General features: G+C 40.3%; 3 protein-coding genes across 4 annotated transcripts; all 3 read left to right on the forward strand.

Annotated features, from left to right (window-relative positions):
* The first annotated feature begins 1,703 nt into the window (after positions 1 to 1,703).
* Positions 1,704 to 5,204, forward strand: tmco1 (transmembrane and coiled-coil domains 1). The gene is made up of 7 exons (XM_008296928.1): positions 1,704 to 1,907; positions 2,471 to 2,548; positions 2,640 to 2,699; positions 2,820 to 2,866; positions 3,000 to 3,067; positions 3,498 to 3,642; positions 4,787 to 5,204. The coding sequence occupies exons 1-7, from the start codon at positions 1,838 to 1,840 to the stop codon at positions 4,883 to 4,885; spliced, it is 567 nt and encodes a 188-aa protein (XP_008295150.1). The 5' UTR covers positions 1,704 to 1,837; the 3' UTR covers positions 4,886 to 5,204.
* Positions 5,205 to 6,413: 1,209 nt separating this feature from the next.
* aldh9a1a.1 (aldehyde dehydrogenase 9 family, member A1a, tandem duplicate 1) lies at positions 6,414 to 13,487 on the forward strand. Its single transcript, XM_008296936.1, has 12 exons — positions 6,414 to 6,480; positions 6,673 to 6,832; positions 8,159 to 8,304; positions 8,619 to 8,748; positions 8,835 to 8,969; positions 9,784 to 9,980; positions 11,387 to 11,527; positions 11,637 to 11,825; positions 11,982 to 12,069; positions 12,176 to 12,317; positions 12,738 to 12,850; positions 12,984 to 13,487. Exons 2-12 carry the CDS (start codon positions 6,691 to 6,693, stop codon positions 13,076 to 13,078), a joined length of 1,518 nt encoding a protein of 505 aa, XP_008295158.1. The 5' UTR covers positions 6,414 to 6,480; positions 6,673 to 6,690; the 3' UTR covers positions 13,079 to 13,487.
* A 2,700-nt stretch (positions 13,488 to 16,187) lies between these two features.
* On the forward strand, positions 16,188 to 20,638 carry med8 (mediator complex subunit 8). 2 transcript variants are annotated; one of them, XM_008296946.1, is made up of 7 exons: positions 16,188 to 16,259; positions 16,528 to 16,649; positions 16,980 to 17,124; positions 17,209 to 17,349; positions 17,648 to 17,735; positions 17,821 to 18,081; positions 20,252 to 20,638. In XM_008296946.1, exons 1-7 carry the CDS (start codon positions 16,254 to 16,256, stop codon positions 20,320 to 20,322), a joined length of 834 nt encoding a protein of 277 aa, XP_008295168.1. In that variant the 5' UTR covers positions 16,188 to 16,253; the 3' UTR covers positions 20,323 to 20,638. The 2 variants fall into 2 exon arrangements, with proteins under 2 accessions (XP_008295168.1, XP_008295175.1); XM_008296953.1 differs by having other exon boundaries at positions 17,821 to 18,060.
* The last annotated feature ends 2,339 nt before the right edge of the window (positions 20,639 to 22,977 follow it).

Below are 22,977 nucleotides of genomic sequence, written 5' to 3' on the forward strand. Positions count from 1 at the left end.
AAAATGTCTAACATGGTTTTGTTCATGAATCGGTCGCTCAGCACTAAGTTCAGACAAACCAACTCTCCATTCACCTGCTTCCATTGCCTCTGGTCATTAACACAGGTGGATTAACCTCCTCAGGAGCCTGTTGTTGGGTTCCTGCTGACCCCCCACCGTATATGACACTTCCCTTGACACCGAGACACTGACACCTACTGTGAAGATGAACTGATTAAAATGACAAATGGAATGAAAAATTTTTTTTTTAAGAGAAACTGAAGTGGGAACAATTTTGATAATCAACTCTGAACACCAAAAACTTACCATTAGGTTTGAAAGGCATGTGAATGTTATAAAAACGGCAAAAAATTACACAATAATCAGCCACAAACTGTAAAGACAGAAATAAGTGTTGGATTGTCAACTGTCTGACATTCCTTGAACAAATGATTAAAAAATTGAAACAAAAAAATGTGCCAGTTGCAAACTAAAGTTTCCAAAATTCAGTTATTTTTCAGCTGAACTGCAGGCTGTGATAACGTGGAGCAAAGAGAAGACAAGCGTGGAAACAAGTTAAAAATATACGTACTAAAATAAATCAAGTATGAAGAGTCATCTTTTTTCACAGTATTGGGTAAAAATTATTGATCTATCAGTTATCTGTGAAGTACTTAAAACTGCAATAGGCCCAATAAAATCCATCCATCCATCCATTATCTATACACCACTTAATCCTCACTAGGGTCATGGGGGGCTGGAGTCTATCCCAGCTGACTCAGGGTGAAGGCAGGGGACACCCTGGACAGGTCACCAGTCTATCACAGGGCTACACTTAGAGACAGACAACCAAGCACACTCACATTCACACCTACGGACAATTTAGAATCACCAATTAACCTCAACATGTTTTTGGACTGTGTGGGAGGAAGTCAGAGAACCCACACTGCACAGGGAGAACATGCAAACTCCATGCAGAAAGATCCCAGGTGTCCTCACCGGGATGCGAACCGGCGACCTCCTAGCTGCGAGGCAACAGTGCTGGATGTGTGGAGCAATTTCCTTCAGGATTAATAAAATAATTTTATTTTATTGATTAAAACTCTGCAAGCTCAGAGAGGTGTGCTATGAAGCAGGTTTGATATATCCAGGTTTTCTTTGTGCTAGCTGGCTTGACAAAACCTAAAACCCCAGTCAGCATAAGGTACAAAAAAACAACCTTTGGGGGACGTTTCTGAGAGGTTTGCACCTTGGTAACATAGAAAACTCTGACTTCTGGCTCAACATACCTCACTAATTGTCATAGTAGCTACACTGCTCAGGGCTACAAGATAAAAGATGGAGTACTTTAGAAGTGAATGTTTGGAATAATTGAAATATGCAGACCCAAATAATATTAAGTCGACCTGGTTTCTTGGGACCCTAAGAAGTCTGGGGCCTGTAAATATGAATTTAAATTCAAATTTAGGCTTTTATTTTTGATTAAGTATGACTTTATCAATGCACTAATTTGTACAAATAGAATCCAAAAACCGAGTAAAGAAAAAAAAAAAAAACACTTTTACTGTTTTTGTATTTTATTTCTTGTTGGTTGTAAAAAAAAAAAAAAAAAAACACTTTTACTGTTTTTGTATTTTATTTCTTGTTGGTTGTACAACAGTTTTGTGTCATTAACGTGACGTTTTCGTGCTCGGTGCTGTGACCCGGAAGTGCTCCTGAGCTGTGTGACTTCCGCCGTACTGCTGACTGAGCTCTGCGAGACAGAAGCTTTGCTCACTGAGATGTGCTCAGGGCTTCATCGGTAATCTCAATTGAACGTTGTTCCTGTCTAAGGTCGGATAACCGGGACGATACCATCATGAGTACCATGTTTGCGGACACTATCCTGATCGTGTTCATCTCTGTCTGCACGGCGCTGTTAGCCGAAGGTGAGTCGAATCCTTCTGACAGCTCGACACGCTGGTCGGAAGCAGGCAGCCGCTTTACTATCGTCCACTAAACCGAGAGTATATTTAAAAATGCTAATATTCTCAATTACACAGTTTGGATACGTTGTCGACGTTATTTATATTTGCAATTTTCCCATTTTGGATCTTTTGTTGAGTTACAATTTGCACGTTAGTGAACGGATTTAGCTTAGCTGAGTAAGCTAATGTGCACGGTCCTATGTTCCGGTTCCATCTTCAAAATAAAAGTCTTCAGGGACGATTTTAGTGATTTATATTCTTCCTTTCGTTATAATGCATTTAATTCTTCATAATTGAGGTTAATAGATATTTAAATTAAAAAATGAAATAAAGTTGTGTAAATGAGACAGCAAAACTGCTTAAAATTAATTTCTTTTTTTAAATTATTATTTTATCATTTTGATGCTGGTGATTTTCCTCTAGCATTGGCTCAAACCCTCTCGTTTGTCCATGCAGGAAAAGTCTTTTTTTGTTTCTTCTTCTTCTTCTTCTTCTTTTTTTACGTGTTCTGATTTTCTTCTCAGGAATTACCTGGGTTCTGGTGTATCGGACTGAAAAGTACAAGAGGCTAAAGGCCGAAGTAGAAAAACAAAGCAAAAAACGTAAGTGACTCCTGCGTGAGCCTCATATCCTCCTATTGACTGTTTCTCTCTGAGTGGTGTAAAGCATTCACTGTTGTTTATCTGCTGTTAGTTGAGAAGAAAAAGGAAACCATCACTGAATCTGCTGGACGTCAACAGAAGAAGAAGATTGGTAAGAAATCAGTAAACAAAATGGTCTCATAACAGGAAGACCTCATGCTGCATTTATGAGCGTTTCCTCACGATGACAGTGTTGTGTAGTAAGTGATGTCTGTGTCTGAATGGATTACAGAAAGACAGGAAGAGAAACTGAAGAACAACAACAGAGACCTCTCCATGGTGAGTTTGTTTACAGTGAACAAGTATTGGTTAAGTTTAATGTCTGTGATTGTTGTCATCCTGGAGTTTAGTAGACTGTTGTCACATGTCATCTAGATTCAAACTGTCATTTCTTAATATTGTTTGTTTGCAGGTGCGCATGAAGTCCATGTTTGCCATCGGATTCTGCTTCACAGCTTTGATGGGGATGTTCAACTCCATGTAAGTTGCACCAGAGTAAAAGTTTTTTTAAATATATTTTTCTCGTTGATTTTAAAAATCTGACAAAAATAAATAAGAAAATAAGAGGTGAGTGTAAAGGCCAATTCATGCTTTTCTCATCGTCATGTAGCGAAGTACACGAGTGTCTCCAGATTTTGGAGGTGCTTCGATTGGTAGCTCTCGTTCAGGGCTGCACAGTATATCGTTTTAGCATCGACAACACGATGTACGCAATCGTGACATCACAGGAAGTGCAATCTAAAATCAGGAATGAACTCAGACAAACCGTGCAAACTGATGTGTACTTAATGTAGAAACCATGAATTGGCCTTCAGTTTGTGTCGCCCAGAGTCTTCTGTTATTTCTCTGGTCCATTACTTTTAATGTGTATAATTTTTTTTAACTATCATTTTTTTGTGTATGTTTATAGTTTCGATGGAAGAGTAGTGGCCAAATTGCCGTTCGTGCCGCTGTCCTACATCCAGGGACTGTCACATCGCAACCTGCTGGGAGAGGATTACACCGACTGCTCATTCATCTTCCTCTACATCCTCTGCACCATGTCCATCAGACAGGTAAACATCTAAACTTGGAGATATGGGACACTCAGAGTTGATGTTGGTGTTTTTTAGCTACGTGTACTTTCACATTACTATCCCTCAATCCTCCTTTTTACACCATTAATTATATGAGGCCCCCATGACCTCACATAATCAAATACTACAGCTGTGACATTAATTAAGTCACTGAGGCTTGATGGTAAAGATCTGTGCTGTGAGGACACAGAGGTTTTTTAAGGTAACAGCATGCTGTGTCCTGTGGCGCCCCCCTCTGGCCAAACTTTATAACGTTTTAATGCTTTCATTTTCTTATATCCAGCTTTATTTTCTTCTCTGATGTGTAATGAGCTTTAACAGCCTCATTAACAGGCTACAGATTTCAGCTTTGTTGACATTTTAAAGATCATTAGGAACTTGATTAAAAAACAACTATACTCAAACTAGTCATTAATTGCTACATAGATTGGAAAATTCAGTGACACACTCATCAAAATCCCATTAATGCACCACGTAGATAACAGTCGTTCTCGCTTTTGAACAAGAAAAATCTGCCACACTCAGAAGGATAAGGGTGGTGTTGTTCTATATTTTGTATTGGCAACAAACCCCGTGGAAGAAACCAACGTGTGTCACCTTGCTGTAGCATTCAACTCAGTCACACAAATTCCCACTGATGATGTGAACAAATAATTTATCATTTAAAACAGCTGCTACTTGAAGCTTTTGGCAGAACTGTGGGACTATTTTCAGCTGCGGATTTGTACATTTTTGATGTTATAATGAGTATTTGTGTTTGTGTATGAGGGATTATATAATGATAAAAAAAAAAAAACTACAGTGTGCGTCAGCCAATGCATGTGATGTGCTGCTAATGGCTTTTTTTTGACAACAATGGAGCTCTGTGGCTCAGAAGAACAAAGGATTTTTCAGGCTTTAACACTTTTAATTCAGTACACTTATTGTTGGTTTTGGTACTTTTATGATATTTGCTGACTAGTCCCAAAGCACACTAAAGTTGTTTTATAAACTGGAAGTGTTGCTGGATCTGTGCACATTAGAAGTATCTGCCAGGAATCCAGATTCTTCATATAAACCTGTGTGACTAGAATCTTCAGTTACCTTGTTTTTGAGGGACATATTTTGGTGTTTTTCCTTCCAGAACATTCAGAAGATGCTTGGCCTCGCGCCCTCCAGAGCAGCTACGAAGCAGGCTGGAGGCTTCCTGGGTCCTCCTCCTCAGGCGGCCAAGTTCTCCTAATCAGCTGCCTGCCGTCACGACATCTGCATCAGAGCACAGACAGAACCGCTGGTGCTGGAGCCAACGTCCAATCTGCTGCAGCTACTGTATCACTACTTTGTGTTTGATTTCTCATTTGTGTTGTTTATTTAACTTTAAGAGTTGTTTTGCTTAGAAGTTAGAGAAAGAGAAGTTGTTCTTAATTCTGTTAATTACCAAAGGTTACACATGTCTGCCATGTACTCAGCACAATAACTTCTGATCCATTTTCAGTATTATTGTACGTCAATGCCTGTATCTTACATATTAATAAAAAAAATTTTATGATTACATTTTAAAAGTGTGTCCTTTTTACTTTATTTTACTGTATTACTGAAATTAGTCAGGCACATATATATAATAAATAATACTGTGATCTAATCATGCTTGAATTAGTTTGGTAAACTAACAAATAAGTATCATATGGTTCTAACCTTAATATTTAATTCTGTCAGCTTTATTTGGAATATATATATAACATAAGAATTTTTAAATCTATATTTAAGTTGGATACATTTAAATAATATATAACATTGTTGAGTCTTATCCTTAATATTTAAATCAGGTATATCTGCACAATATACAACAACTAATGTTTAATTTACTCTTAACACTTACTGTATGATCTAAAGCCTAATATGCAAATGAGGCAAATGTGTATATCATATATAATATTGTAAGGCCATACCCTTAATGTTTAAATTGGTCAGGTAAATTTGTATAATATATGATACAGGTCTGTAATATTTACATTAGTAAATTTGTATAATAAATATTTCAGGGTCTTAAATATTTTAATTTGATTTGGTGAATTTGTCTGACAAATACAATATTTTAGAGTCTTAATATTTAGGTTATGGTACATTTATATAAAATACAATACTGTAGGGGTCATCCTTAATATTTAAACTGGATAGATTGACATTTTATACAACACTGTAGGGTCCTAACTATATAATTGTAAATTTGTTTTATAAAACGTATTGTTTTAACCTCAATATTTAAATCAGTCTCGTAAATCTGTTTATTATGTAATAATGTGGGGTCCTAACTCTAATATTTAAATTAAAATTGTATTATAAATAACACCGTTATATTTAAACTACTTATAAAACAGCATTGGTTGAGGTTTCACGTATCGATTTTTGACAAATGTGCAAACATTTCTGTAAACAGGTTTTCACTTTGGACTACTGAGTGTGGACTCGGGACAGAACTGATGACAAGGGGTCCGACTACTTCCTGATGAAAAAGCGTCCCAATAAACCACGACAGCGTCACTTTGTGGCGGCCCGCACAAACCCGAAAGAAGTAAACAGAATTCAGACAGTATTCATTTGACTTTTGCACCTTCCTTCGTCCTGAGTCCGCCTGTGTTGCTTGTAAAGCACCTGTTGCTTCCTCCTTTTCATCTCCTTCGGTTGTGTCCGCTAGCTGCAGAGACGCAGCCCAGAGGCTACCGAGCGTTAGCATGAAGGAGGAGGTGTGTCCTGGCCGCTTGTAGGGGCGTGAAACGAGCCTTAAATGTGACTTGGCGTCGGTTTCCACCTCCCAGTCCGTCTGCAGGAGCATCAACGGTAAAGTACAGTTATCTGTCTACTGCGTGTCCCAGTATTTAAAATCTCCCGTCGCTAGTTTAGCTAGCATGCTGCTAGCTGCACGTTAGCAGCGCGGACAGTTAGCTACACGCGGTGGTCCTTAAACATTATTTTTTATTCATGCTTGGTTTGGTTTTTCCTTTTCCTGAAGGATTTGTTGTGCTCTTGCAGGAACCTCTCTGTCTGAAAATGGCCCAGTCAATCCTCGACGCGATGTCCGGAGCCTCCACGGGATCTCTGGTGGTCACAGAGCCTCTGAACTACTGGGGAGGGAAACGAGTGAAGCCCCGGCAGGAGAAGAACGCAGAGCCCGTGTTTGAGCCTGCAACTGGTGAATACAGCTTATTAAATATATAACTCATTAAATGTCCACTTCCGGGTTTGATGCTTCTCCTGAGGAAAATGAGTTTGAATAATTTATCTTAAGTCAATGTGTAAGTGCTGTTTAAAGGTCGGTAGGTTATTGGGAGTGCGTTGGGGTTAACAAGGACAGCTTATTATGTAACTGAAACTTGGTGTTTTTCTTTTTTTTCCCCTTAGTTGGGGTGGAGTTACTGGGATTTAATGCTGCGTGGATGTAAGAACATGAAGGAAAACCAAGAACACTCCTCCTTCCCCTATCTGGTTAATAGTTGACTCAATATGCAATTGATCGTTGCAGTTTTACAGCCTCTACAACGTTTTCACACTGTTCTGCACAGCAACTCTAAAAAGATAGTTCACTGTGCTAAATGTGGCTTCCCAGTTCAATATACCAAACTTCCCAGTTGTGCTCCTGCCTATATTCTCAGGGTTTTTAATTAAGTGTTTTCATATGTCATTCACAGCCTGATTCATGCAACCTTTTTTTTTTTTCCTACAAACATGGCGGTTGACAGTATTTTTATTCATTTATTTATTATTTATGGTACGATTAAAAGAGATATCCAACATGTCCCCCATGTAATACCATCCATCCATCCATCCATCATCTATACACGGCTTAATCCTCACTAGGGTCGCGAGGGGGCTGGAGTCCATCCCAGCTGACTCAGTCTGTCACAGGGCTACACTTAAGAGACAGATAACCAAGCACACTCACACCTACGGACAATTTAGAGTCACCAGTTAACTCAACATATTTTTGGACCTTGTGGGAGGAAGCCGGAGAACTCTGAGAGAACCCACGCTGCACAGGGAGAACATGCAAACTCCACGCAGAAAGATCCCAGGTGTCCTAACCGGGACGCGAACTGGGGATCCTCTCGCTGCGAGCTGCTAACCACCAAGCTACCATGCAGCCCAGGACTAATACTGATTATTGATAATCAAGGAGACTGATTACCAATATCTGAAACCAATTCACGTTAGCTTTAAAAATATAAATCTTCTTATCAGAATTTTGAATAACACAAACTTCACTAACATGCATTTGTTTACTTTGTTCACCTGTAGTGTTTTGCCTTAATATTCATTTGGGGCAATTTTTTATGCCTTTATGCCTGGGGAAAGAGAATAGGAGAATGCAGCAAATAGTGCCCAGTCAGGAATCAAACCAGGAACTTGCTGCTCAAATGTCAGGGCATTTGCACCCATGTGGTCTGTGCGCCGGCTACTCAGCTATCAGTTCCACCAAACTTCTGTCATTTGTAACCTGTTCGCCCTCTTTCGTCTGCAGGCCGAGTCTTGTGTCAGCTGGTCCCCTGTGGGGCCGAGGAGGTGGACGAAGCCATGCAGAGTGCCCACACCGCCTACCTAACATGGCGCAAGATGGCGGGCATGGAGAGGGCCCGGGTGATGCTCGAGGCCGCCCGCATTATCAGGGTGAGACGGTCAAGCTGTTGTGTCATAACCCTCAGCAGACGGGGAAGTTATGCAGTTTGGTTTCAGCGTTGTGCAACAATAATTGGAGCTGACTTGCAGGCATGCAGTAAGACACTAGTTATTCATTAGAAACCACATGCTTGCCCCCGCCTGCTTTTACTGCTGGCCCACATTTGCACAATATCAACCTTTGATGAGTCTGCGTCGCTTCTTTGATGGCACATAAAGGAAGATTTTATGATTGCATAAGCTTAAAGCTGTTTTGTTCCAATTAAATTATCATGTCAATAAAGAATTATCGTATCTTAAAATAGGAAAGAAGGGAGAAGATTGCAAAGATAGAGGTGATCAACAATGGCAAGTCCATCACTGAAGCGCTGGTGGATATTGATGTTGCCTGGCAGAGCATGGAATATTACGCTGGCCTTGCTGGAACTCTTTCAGGTGGGTGCACTGAGTTTCCCATAAGTGGAGAACCTTAGCCTGGTGTTGTTTTTAACGTTGGGGGGGCGTGTTGTGATTCACTGCAGGCCAGCACATCCAGCTTCCTGGTGGAGCGTTTTCTTACACCAGGAGGGAGCCCCTCGGTGTGTGTGCGGGAATCGGTGCGTTTAACTACCCCTTCCAGATTGCAGTAACGAAGTCTGCTCCTGCTCTGGCATGTGGTGAGTTTGTAGCTGTATGTATTGTGTCACCCACATTAAATATAGCAAATGTCAAAATGTTGTGAACCTGCACTTTACTTCACTTAAATAAGAGCAGCTATATTGTGAATTCAGCTGCAGTTTGGAGTGTGTGCATAATAGAGAATAAAGGTTAGAATGAGCAATCTACTTTCTTCTTTTTCTCAGTTTGGCTTTCTTATGAGCTAATTAGGTTATGCACACACACACACACAAACATGTTCTGCTGAATGTGTGTTAATAAAAGAAACTGAAATATAAAGGGCTGCCGGTAACAGCTATTTGTCTATCAATTATCCTATCAGCTTTTTCTGTTGGTTTGTTTGTGTAGAAACCAATACACATTAAATGCTTTAACAGCATGTGATAGCAGAGAACCTGTCATTCATAACTAGCCTCCCTCATCAATAAGGGAGACTATAACTGAATATGTAAAATAGATATTGGAGTGATTAGATTAGGACGCTGTCCCCTGGAAGACCTAAAGCAGCGCATTTAATGTATCGATAATAGGTCAATAAAAATACAGATAATCAGAAAAATGACAAGTATCTGCCACAATAATCGCCGATAATCAGTCTGTCCCTATTGGGAAGGGTTTTGTTAATTGGGGCTTCATTTACATACACATGAAGACGTTTTTGTTGATGAAATACCAAGAAAATGCAGATTCCTGTGAAATAAGACAACACAGGCCCACTGCCTTTGCTGAACCCATCATGCTTGTTGTAGTACGTAGTCGCCCCCCCAAGTTCACATTCAGCATGAAAAACCCAGACTGTGGTTGTGCCGCCAGGTAACGCCATGGTGTTCAAGCCCTCTCCCATGACTCCTGTGACTGCTGTCATCCTGGCGGAGATCTACAAAGAGGCAGGGGTACCTGATGGGCTCTTCTGTGTGGTCCAAGGCGGAGCAGAGACCGGCACCTTGCTCTGCGGTCACCCGACGGTCGCCAAAGTCTCCTTCACTGGCAGCGTTCCAACTGGCAAAAAGGTAGAGAGCAGGACTGTAGTTGGCCCCCAAAAAATCTTAGTTGACTACTGGGTATTTATTAATGTTATCTTTAAATGAGCCAAATGGACCTTCATCTGCTAGCTTTATCAGAGTCTGTTTTATTGCCTGGTAGGTAGTTACATAGGAGAAATTTGACATAACCATAAATACAATTAGTACATGTAGCCGTCTCGCTACCTCCGTGGGTTCCCCCCAGCACAGACACACGAATTGTCGCTGGTCCACAGTCTTTATTTGCTGTACGGCGCCAAACCCAGCACAAAACAGAGAAACAACACAAAGCGGCTGCGTGTCTGCAGCACGCGCTCTCCAGTCGGCGTCTTCTATCTCCCCAACGCAGGCAGAGATCCTCCTCCTTGGCCTTCTCTCCCCTTCTCCCGGGCCAGCACCCTACTATGTGCACAAGCATATCCACAATTAGGCAGAGCAGCAGCACCTGGACCCATCAACTCACCTGACACTAATCTCCTGAGCTCTACCCCACACCTCTCTTCACTGCCGTTTGCCACCAATTACACCCATCTCCACAGTATATTTTAAAGAAAGATAATACAAGATAAAAGATTAAAAAAACAAAACAATACAGCAACTAGTGTTTCAAAGTGTAGTAAATCCAAGAAATTGTAAAGCCAACTAGAAGTCATAGAAGTATTTACAGTGTACAGGAATAGGAAAACGTTTTGCCTGAGTACGTGCAAGATCACAGTGCATGTAATGTCCACATCTTGAAATGTGCAAAGGAAAATTATAATGTTTCTTTTAGATTAAATTAATTCTAAATCAACATAAGAAGCTAGCACTTGCAGCAAGTTAATTATTTGAACTTTTATACTGAAATGATAACAGATCTGGAGCTGATTAGTGTGCATCTGACCAGAATCATATAGTTTCTAAAACTGCAGCTACATAAATGGGTGATCTCAGGACATGAACCATTGAGGAATGTAATCCAGGCAACTCAGCCTCCTGTTTTTAAATGATCTGCCAGGTTGCTTGTTGAGCTGCGATATACAAACTTCTGTTTTCTTTAAGTTTGCTTCTGTTTAAACAAAATGCAACCTCACTGACATTGCCTTTGACATGGTGGCAGTTAGTTTGGACAGCGCTCCACAAAAACGTGATCTTATCTGATATTAACTCTAAATGTTGGATTTGTTAGTCAGTTCAAAGTCTGTTCCTCCTGCTGCCAAAAATACTAGAATAATCCTGGAAGGCTATTGATGCATCGCTTTTCTCCTTCCAAAAGTAACACCAGCTATTGTCTAACTAATGAGAATTTGGTGGGATGGGAGCACATCGAACAAACAATTAGGCAGTCAGTGTGGAGACCACAGCCCTCGTACATAAAAACCCACACCACCAATCCCTGCTGTCTTCACTCTCAGATCATGGAAATGTCTGCAAAGGGGGTGAAGCAGGTGACTCTGGAGCTCGGAGGGAAATCTCCCCTGATCATCTTCAAAGACTGTGAGCTGGAGAACGCAGTGAAGGGAGCACTCATGGCTAACTTCCTGACGCAGGGCCAGGTGAGACTGCAGGGTTCCGTCATTTATGGATCGTGTTGCCAGACTCGACCTGATCCGAGACAAACTCCGTCAGCTTTCACAGTGTAGCATGTCTGTCTGAAAAATGTAGGTGTGTTGCAATGGGACCAGAGTGTTTGTGCAGAAAGAGATCATGCCGCAGTTCCTGGAGGAAGTGGTCAAGAGGACCAAGGCCATCCCTGTGGGAGACCCACTGCTGGACGGCACCCGGATGGGAGCGCTGATCAGCAAGCCACAGTTGGACAAAGTGCTGAAATACGTCAGCCAGGCCAAAGCTGAGGTGCAGTAATATTCTTCAGATTATTAGATTTGGGAGATTGAGCAATTGTTGAGTGATTCAATCAATTTTAATAGTACCGCCAATCATTCACTTAAGTTGATTTAAGTCTTCATTATTATTTATTTTGATTATTAAAGTTCTATGTTTGTCTTCCAGGGAGGCAGAGTGCTTTGTGGAGGAGACCCTTTTGTCCCCAGTGACCCCAAACTGAAAGCAGGGTACTTTATGTCACCCTGTGTCCTTGGTATGTCTGAAACACTCATTAGCTTTGGGATTTTACACTATCTGCATGTTTGATGCCCCAGCCAGTATGTATCATATGTTGCACTCACTCATCTCTGTCGGCACAGATAACTGCAGAGACGACATGACCTGCGTGAAGGAGGAGATTTTTGGCCCCGTCATGTCTGTCATGCCCTTTGACACGGAGGAAGAAGTGATCAAGAGAGCAAACAACACAACCTATGGACTGGCTTCAGGAGTCTTCACCAGGTTGGCAGAGGAACACACGAGCTGCATACAGCAATGCTGCTAGTTTGCTCTTGAAGATAATACATTTATTGCTTTGTGTTAGCTGTGGTTCAAGGTTTCTACAGTGCAGCCAAGAAAAGTTTCCAAGTTTAATGCATTGCACAATAGCTGCTGTAAACGTCTAAACTCCCAGGAGTTTTTGGAGTTTTTTTTTTTTTTTTGCTCATGTCACTATTTTTCTCACTGTGAGCACATTTTTCACTGCAATATAAAGTCCTGTACCGACATGGACTGGACACGACTTGACAAAATGTTAAGCCACAGATGAGTAAGATAACATCTTTCAAACCCACCATCACCCACATGTTTTGGGGTCACATGATTAATTGTGTTTGCACAGATTTAAAAAAATATATATATATTTTTTTCCTCTGCCTGCAGGGACATTTCTCGAGCACATCGTGTGGCTGAGAATCTGGAGGCAGGGACCTGCTTCATCAATAACTACAACACCAGCCCTGTGGAAATGCCTTTTGGAGGATACAAAAATTCAGGTAGGGTGTTGTGAGGTTTAAATGATCTGAACGAGGATGTAAGTCGCTGTGTTATAATTTAATGAGCACGCAGCAAGTGACCTGAATTGCATGAGTGACAATAAAATGCGCTATTCTCTCATTATCTCCACAGGCTTTGGCAGAGAGAATGGCCAGGTGACAATCGAGTACTACTCCCAGCTGAAGACCGTGGTGGTGGAAATGGGCAACGTAGAGAGCCTCTTCTAAGCTCATCATTAGGTTTACACTGGTGGACCAGAACTGTGAATGAAGCGCTTAACTTCTCCCTCCGCTCATGTGCTATGCATCAGATATTAAATGTAGAGCATGTAGCACTCTCCTCTTCACACTGCCTTCAAGCATACGTAGTGAAAACTGATGAAATGAGCCAGAATCGATTCTTCCCTGCTGTACGCTTTAGTGTCTTTACCTAATGAGTCACTCTGTAGGGTAGTAAATGTAAGAGTTTACTGAAGGACAACCAAGAGCCTTAATTAGAAATTCTGTGTACAGAGATTGGAGGATCAGAATTAGGAGAAAACATCCCTTTAACACTTATTAGAGTCTATACTGTACACTTTGCTGAAACACTAATGAGCCTTTCCCTTTTTTCAAAATAAAATGTTTTACAGGCAAAGTGTCATGTTTTTTTTGTTTCTCCTGACTAGATCCTTGCTTGTGTTGTAGTTACTCTCAGATTTGCATCGCTTTGAATAAAAGCATCCCCAAATGAAATTATAGAATTGTAAAAGTAATGAATATGGCATACTAAAATAATTGTTTGCATTTCATTGGTGTAACTGACACATAGTTTAGTACTTAGAATATCCATCAATCCATCCATTATCTATGCACTGCTTAATCCTCACTAGGGTCGCGCGGGGGGGGGGCTGGAGTCTATCCCAGCTGACTTCAGAGACAGACAACGAAGCACACTCACATTCACACCTACGGACAATTTAGAATCACCAATTAACCTCAGCATGTTTTTGGACTGTGTGGGAGGAAGCCGGAGAACCCAGAGAGAACCCACGCTGCATGGGGAGAACATGCAAACTCCACGCATAAAGATTCTGGTGCCCCCACCGGGACGCGCACCGGCAACCTTCTTGCTGCAAGGCAACAGTGCTACCAACTGCGCCACCTTGCAGCCCTACTTAGAATATATAATGTAATTTTCCGACATGCAGCAGCTGGCAAGCTACATAACTTTACCAGTACTAATGCTAGTCTGTGATATTTCAGTGAAACGCAACATGTCCACCTTCCACTGGTGCACTTTGTCTCATATGCTGTAAGTGATGCTTGTTGCTTTTGCAGATCTACTATTGAAACACTATTATTATATTATTATTATACACTGTGTTGTTATGGACAGTTTTTAGTACTTCACAATGCACTGTTCCTAAGTGTCTGCAATCACTATTACTGTTTTAAAGGTTGTTCATTCTAAAGATAAATATTTGCTCTACACATATGGCTCTCCCAAACATGGAGTTATATATCAAAATTTGAAATAAAAGAGGTAACAAGAGATTGAGCAAATTATAAGTGGGACCCTGGGTGGGTAAAATTGGACACAGGGGTGATTATGGCTCCATCTGCTGTTATGAAACGCACAAAGAAAGAAACCCAATTTCACAAGATTTTGGGGGTGTCATAATATGCACAAAGATATTTGTCTATATGGAAAAATGCCTCAATCTGCATAGAGGAAAGGGTATTATTATAGGATATGTCTTTGGCAAAATGACAGTGGTCTGTTATTTTATTTATTGTTATTTATTTTATTTAATTATTTTTCTTTTTTTTTCTTTCTATAGTTATTTTACTGTATTTTTTATTTTCCTATTTCTATTATTCCTTGTTCATTCTGAGGGTGACACCAAACCAAATTCCTTGTATGTTGTGTACATACTTGGCCATTAAAGCTGTTTCTGATCCTGATACTCATTTACGTAATTTGAGGACCTTGCACAATAGAACCGTCATCTGGACGTGTTTGCAGCTGAGCTTGAGCAACATGGGATCTGTCTTCTGGCTGAAATAGGAGAAGAAGAGAATAAGGCTCAAGAGTTTCAAAATGTTCCTCATACTCTACTCTGTGCTTCAGTGGTTTATGGGAAAATATCAAAAATTCAAACCACAAGTTCTCCATTGAATAAATTGACTTAGGCATTATTTTTACACTACTGAAACTGTGTCATAAGCCTTAACACAGAACAATAAATGTGGAAAATGTGAGAAAGAAGAGAAACCATGCTGCTGCCTATTTGGAATGTGGCACTGAAAAACATCAAGGGGTCAAACACCCTCTACAGAATCCCCACAATTACAGTATATAACAGTGAGCATACCTCGGTGCAATACCACTTAAATGTCATATCATTAAAACTGTGATCACTTTACAGTAACTGCTTTACTTCTAGGCTTAACAGTAAGGTATTTGCCTTTGTATAGTGGTGTAGATTTACTATATTAAAAAAGCCTCAGTAAAACCTAATGCTTCAAAATTCAGCTCTAGGGGTCGTGTTGCTCTACCTCTTTTCTTCAAACCACCACAAAAGGGGATTCCACTGGATTCAAATCAGGCATCATACTTGGCCAGGACATAGTTTTGACTTTTTTCTTCTTTAAGACTTGTGTGGTTTTGGCAGTTTGCTTGAAATCGTCATCATTCTGAAGCTAACAGAAACTGCAGATTTGTATTGATAACCTCTGAGCCAAGTCTGCAGCACTTACCCGTCTGTTTTTCAGAGCTAGACTGTGCAAGTCTCACAATCCGATGTTTAAAATCCTCTGGGAACTATTTTCCATGTGGAGCCATGAAAAAAAAAGAAGAAGCTTTATTGTCATTGTACAAGAAATACAATGAAATTTAGTTGGCATCATCTTTGCAGCAGCTAACATGGTCACAAGAGAAAATAAAAATAAAAAAGATGATTCAGACATGCAGACAGAGCTCACAGGTCTGAAATTGGAAAGGTTCACCAGTCATTTTATAATCATGTTCATGCAATTAGCATAACTTTCTACTCAGTTTATTTTCAATGATCATAGATTTTCTTACTTGTGTGTCAGTGACTACAGGTTTGTTCAGTTTTGTTGCTTTGAGTTTCTACTTTTGGCCCTGTATTTTCATTATATTCTTTCTAAAGTATGTGTTTTTGATTGCTCATAAGAGGAAATACTGTTCAACATAGAACTACTAGAATTATTAGGAGCTGATTTAATTTTAAACCATATGACATTTAATAATTTTGCACAGGACTGCATTGACTTTTATCCTGTATCAGTTTCCTGGAAAAATAAATGCGAAATCACATGCTTTTATTGTGACAACGGTGAACCGGAAGTAGTTCCGCGTTGTTTAGATTTCATCTAGTCAGCCTGTAGTTCAGCTATGCAGGTAAATATTTTAAAGTATACTGTAAACTACAGCGTGATACTTAGTTCACTACATTAGTTAGTGGTATATGTGTGGATACGTTGTGCTGCTTTTATTTGTTTTTGGCTTAATTAGTTGTTGAACTCGCTAAAGTTAGCATGCTAAGTTATGTAGCCGTTTAGCTAGGATACGGTGAATAAAGGTTAACGTACTCATAGATCCCAGTGTGTTAGTTTGGTGGGTTCTTGTCGTTTGTAGCACGTTTTAGACGAGTTTTCTTGTCTTTCAGCAACGAGAAGAGAAGCAGTTAGAGGCGTCGGTGGAGTCGCTGATCTCTCGGGTGGCTCATGTTAAAAACGCTCTGCACAGTTTCATTTATAAGCTGGAGAACGAGTACGAGCGTCTGACATGGTGAGTAAATCTGCTGTTTTTAAGGGTTTGCTTTGTCCGAATTAAATAAACAGAGAATCATATGAAACCGAACTTGCACTCTGTTTTTCCAGTTATTTTGGACGGTGGTATAAGGAGTTCATCTGCACAGGAAATAGAAAACATGTCATATGTTGTGAAGACATCCAGAATAGTGTTTTGCTTTGGATGGATTCAGATCTGGCACACATACAGAGCTTTATGGTGCAGATTTAATTGTTTTAGAAATAGTCCTGTATTCAAGCTTTAACAAATTCTTTTTTGTTCCCACTCACATGCTGCTAATGTGTGTTTTAAATTGCTATTCCTCAGGCCCTCTGTTTTGGACAACTTTGCGCTCCTGTCTGGCCAGCTGAATACCATCAATAAACTGCTCAGGAATGAGAAGACACCATCCTTTCGCAACCAGGTTATAATACCGCTGCTTCTGTCTCCAGACCGAGACGAGGACTTGGCGGTGAGTGTCAGAGCTGCTGAATGATGTGTCAGCTGCTTTTTTAAAAAAATCATTTCTCTGACCTCTCCATCTACCGCCCCTCAGAAACTTACAGAGCAGCGAGTCCCAGTGTTCAGCCACGAGATCGTACCGGACTACTTGCGGACCAAACCTGATCCAGAAGTTGAGGAGCAGGAGAAGCAGCTGAGTACAGAGGCAGCACGTATTGGCCCCGAGGTGGCACAGGTCAGCTACTTACCATGTGGATTGGATCAGTGCTGGTTTACTCATATGACAAAATATGCATCCATCGTCCATACACCGCTTAATCCTCATTAAGGTCGTGGGGGGCTGGAGTCTATCTCAGCTGACTTAGGGCGAAGGCGGGGGACACCCTGGACAGGTCACCAGTCTATCACAGGGCTACACTTAGAGACAGACAACCAAGCACACTCACATTCACACCTACGGACAATTTTCGAATTATGACAAAACATTCAATCAGTATTTTGTTCAAGCCCCCTTGTTATATTTTCATCAACAGAAACAGATCCAGACGCTGAACAAGCTGTGCTCTAACCTGCTGGAGAAGCTAAACAACCCTCGTGAGGACAGAGAGGCAGAAAATGCAGGTTTGTTGCACTTTTCCTGCACAGATTGTTTTTCCTTCAACTATTTTAACAGTGAATAAATGTTAACCTTTTATGTGATTTGCAGCAATGCGACAGAACAAACCATCTTTCAACCCGACTGACACTAATGCACTAGTCTCAGCTGTTGCATTTGGAAAGGGACTTTCTAAATGTCGGCCCCCAGGTCCTGTAGCCCCAGGACACCAAGGACAGGGGCAAATGATGAGCGGAGGTCCTACCTTACAGCAGGTCACCATTGGAGGTGGTTCAGGCCAGCAAGCGGGTATGGGAGGACCTGTGGCTCCACAGCAGCAAGGACAGCCAGGTAGGAGACCTGGAGACCTGGGTTAGTATTTCACCTCAAGCACCGCATTAAGGCTGATTTATGCTTTTACACATCCCCATAAACTGATCAATGCAGACTATGAAAGAGGACAGCAAGACACGTGGCTGTATTTATACGATAGGTACATGTTTGGTCTACTAAACAGACGGTCGTATTAGCCCTCATATCGAACACAGAAACTGGCACAGAGCTTCTGTGGGTGTTTCTGAAAGGCTGGCTGCTCTTTACAGGAGCTGGCTACAGGTTAGGCTGAAGCACCATGTCAATGGGATTGTTCCTGGGTGTGAGCCAAGCACAGGGGCAGAACATGGCTCAGGATTTTTGCAAAATTAGGATTTCCCCCTGCCAGTGGAAAGCATGTACAAATCCAAACACATCCTAAGTTCAACAGCAGCTACTTCAATCACAGCTCTTTAAATGAAGAATAATAAAGGTGTTGAGAACTGAGAATCTCCTTGTAGAGTCTCTCTTCATAGCAGAAACTTGTTTTAAACACCGTTTGTTTTTTCTGACACGTGCAGTTGATACAACACAGTGTGGACAGTGCACGTGGTCACACATTTTGGGTGACATGCAGACATCTGTAGAGGGGTTGATACGGACCCTCTGTGATGTGGGCAGATGTCAAAATGTTTGTTATGTGGACCCTTGCAGACATGCTGACTTGGGAAGCATGAATTGTCCTTTATACAGGACTGTAACAGCCAAAGCAAGGAAAAAGTACAGATATGATGAAGATAATAATTGTAGCTGAAGAATGCTAATTAATACGCTGGTATTACTGGTTCTGTGGCTTATCATTTGGCATCAAGCTGAATATTTCTTTTTGTAGCTGCAATAATGGAACCTTAGCAGTATTTCAGTCTTTTAAGGGCAAAATGTAAATGTTTTCTTTGTACATATCCATAGCTGCTCTTCAGCTGACTGAGTTCAGCACCATTCCAAAGGTTGGACACATCTACTCATTCATAGGTTTTTAAAACAGCTTTTACTTTAAGATATTTGCATAGTAAATACTATAATCAATTAATCATAACCTGTAAAAGCAAAGGTTTCATTTATTTGATTATTTGTTTTACAAAAACTAAACAAACCTGGAATCAGTTTGCTCAACATTTTTCAAAGTGCACACAAAGTGTCAAGAATAGTGGCATTTCTACATGGCGTATACATTTTTTATTTGTCTATCTGCTCTGTGTAAATGCATCCTGCAGTTCAGTCAAAAACTCACTGAATTTTTGTCACATGACTGCTGGAAGCAGCTGAATCACTAATGGCATCACAGTTGAGGAGCACACAATTTTCAGGTAGTTTTATAATAGAATGCGGCGCTCGTGGCTTATTTTTCACAAATAATGTCATGAGATTTGGAATGAAATGACTTTAATGAAATATCCTGATTGTAGGCTTAGATTTAGTTAATTGTTTAGGGAGAGAGTAACACCCGACAGACGAGTAGGTCAAAGAACACCAGAATTTTACAAATCCGTCAATTCTTTCAGATTTTACAGTTACTGGCTCTAATGAGTGACGATTTACAGTCATCCTCAGACGTATTCATACTCTCTCATTAAAGAAGGAAAAAGACAGGTGTCACTGAAATAAGTTGAAATTGACAAAAGTAAGAATAAATAAAAATTGAATGAAAACCATGACGTTGCTTTTGAATTGTGGTTCAACAGAAATATTTTTTTAAAGAAAACACAAACAAACAAGCATGATGGGACCCATAAACTTATATTTAGTTGAACAACCATTTGAGCCAATCACTGCAATCAGGTGTTTTCTGTAACTCTCAGTCAGACTTCTGTACCTGTTGACAGGTATTTGGATTTTGACCCACTGCTCATCATCAAAGTGCTCTCATTTGTCCAGAACAGTTTTGTTTTTTGAAATTATTCTTTTAAACCACTCAAAAACAATGTCTTATTTCACAGAATTATGATTTAGCAATTTTTTTATTTATTATTACTTTTTTCATTTTCTAGTTATTTGAGGGACTATTGTGAATTTTGCCTTTTCTTTATTGGGATGGAATGAATACATTTGAGGACGACTGTATGTTTTAAAAACAGAGCCTTTCTAACTCGCTGGTGGGTTTTGAGGTTCAGAGGGTTGAACAATCGTATAAACTACATTAAGCTGATCTCTTCCTGTTTTTCTTTCTCAGGAAAGATGCCCAGCAGCATCAAAACAAACATCAAATCTGCATCTGGCTCGATGCATCCTTACAACCGATGAGCTCCTTCCTTCTCGTCTGGTCAACTTGCATGCGTTACATTTCAGAGACTCAGCCTCAGCAGCGCCAGCATGAACAGTACAGACACCTTTTGATTGGTTATGTTCATGGAAAGGACTAACTTGCTGGTTATGTGACATTTAGCGAGTTCTGAAAACGTCTCCACATCTTCTGTCTGTCACTGAACCGGTTTCCATTTTTTAGTCCCACGTCCGAGCGTCACTGTGTGAGCCACTAGATGGCAGTGTGCTGTCATTAATGGGATTTCTAGCTGCTCTGTATTTTGGACACTTTTTCAATAAAACATCTTCAAAAGGACGATGTGGTTGTGTGATGAATAGATTTCAATCAATATTCAAATAGGTATGTGTTGATACACTGAAGGTTCTGCTTGTCTGTGTACATGAAGAAACTAATCATTCTTAGCGTGTTGACACAGACAAGACAGTCCCCATCAAATGACCATCCCAGCATGTTAGACAGGCTCCATGATCTGATGTCCGCTCCGCATTTCTGCCGGTTTCCTCTTCCTCTGCTCGTCTTTGTCCATTTTGCTGCAGTACCAAAGGTGAGAATAATGAGGGTGGACGTTGCTCTGTGTGGCCTGATAATGTCAAAGTGTTTAAGGGGGGAAATGAGGAAGTATCGGTGCTGACGTGTGAGGGGGGCCTCTCTGTGCGCCGGCTCACTCTGTCCACTCCAATCCCTGTCCCGCTGCACAGCACAGTGACCGTGCTGCTGTCACAGCATGCAGGCCCATGGCTGACCTACATACACCCTCTGTCCCCAAACAGGCAGACGTCTCGCTGTGTCAGCCGCCGTGGTCAGACGCTCTGCTGAGACAGCTCAAAGCTGCACAAGGTCACACTTGCGTCCACAGATGAGGTCTAAATTATAAACAAAGACCTAACGAGCAGCGTCCTCCCAACCTTACAAAACAGAAAGATTCAGCCGAGGTTTTCTGCTGAACCTCCACCCAAAGTTGTAAGATGAGGCCCTGATTGCCAAATGATGCCGTGTACATTAGGCTGGTGTAGTTTATCAGTTTTATAGCACAATGTTTTTCTGTTTTTCCTGTTTGCATACAGGTTAAGATAAGAAATGCATCAGTGACCGTGTCGTCACATTTGTTTTGGTGTGATAATCAAGTTTTGTGCAGATTTCCAATTTCAGGTCTGAAGTTGGAGTTTATTTTCACGATGGATTATTTAGGTAAATATATGCATAAGTAAATATACACATGAGAACAGAGATACTTGGAAAAATAACCCAAGTTTGAACCTTGTTTCTATTAAAAAGCAAGATAAGAAACAATCAGCTCTAGCATGTTAACCAGCTGTATAATGTGGATATGTACTGTAGGTATTTAACAGTATGGCTTGCTGGGAAATTTTGAAAACTCTTGAAGATAAATGTAGAAATAAACCTAGCACACATTTAGTCTGACAGGTCCACCAGTGATGTAGGTTTGGAGCTACAAAACAGGATTTCTGACATGAGTTTTTCATAACATAATTTTTATACGTTACAAAAACAAGTGTAAATAATAACTTGTAATATTTTTTAGGTCATTTATTTGCCATTTCTGAAGCGTTCAATTACATCTCTAAGACACTGATGAAGATTTTTAAGTTTTCAAAGAATGAGCAGTCATGCTAAAAAAATACTTTTACATTAATATGTTGAAATCATATTTATCAATGAATCCAGTTACTGTACAAAAGATATGTCTAAATTAAAATGACTGGTACAGGTTTGACCTGCTGAAGATCTTATAAGTGAAAGAGTTTATTGTGGAGGAAAATATGTGTTAAAGAGAATGTGTTTAAAAAATGTGATCTTGCCTCAATGAATGGCAATTTATGTTTGTGAATTAAGATATTAATGTGATAAAGGTAAATGGTTGTTAAACATACATCACAAGGGCCTGTAATGTTCCCACATCTAATGAAAAACATAATAATGACATGCAGGGTAGATACAGGCATTGATTTAAATTGCACTCAGTGGGGAGGCCCATACAATAATGCCGCACTATCACTGCTATCACAGCCTTATATGAGCCATACCAGTGGACTGTGTTGTCTATGATCTCAGCTTTATTGTCTTTTGATATGCAATTACAGTATTAATTTCCTCAGTGTTATAAAACAACATCTGGGTCTCAGTGTAATCCATTCATGCTGCTTCACAAAACCAAACTGCAGTAGCTAAGTGGTGAAAATTCACTGAAGACGTGATCATAAAAACAACAGAAATGTCAAATTTTGGCAGAAAGGTGGAAAAAAAAGCAAAAGTCCAACGATTGCGCTCTAATTGATGCTAGCTGGTGTGGTAGCCTTAGCTAAAGCTCATTTACCCACTTGTCCCCGAAAACTTTTTCTTTACCAGGTAGAACTGAAAAATCAGCTTTAATGATCTAGTATGTTTGTGATTGAGATTAACAAACCAAATAAGACAGTAGCACAATAAAGGAGGAAAAAGTGACACTACACACATACCATAAACTAGCCCTGCTAAAAGCTAACTAGCCTAGCTTAGTGGAGTAGCGCTCTCAATAGCTTCTGACAGTAGTGTAATTTCATGTTTTTACGAAACTAAACTAACTTTAAATCATATGTAGTTTAAGACTAATTCATGATTTAATGACTTTATTT

This window comes from Stegastes partitus, unplaced genomic scaffold (assembly GCF_000690725.1).
Source record: "Stegastes partitus isolate 25-593 unplaced genomic scaffold, Stegastes_partitus-1.0.2 Scaffold25, whole genome shotgun sequence".
Taxonomy (NCBI): Eukaryota; Metazoa; Chordata; class Actinopteri; family Pomacentridae; genus Stegastes; species Stegastes partitus.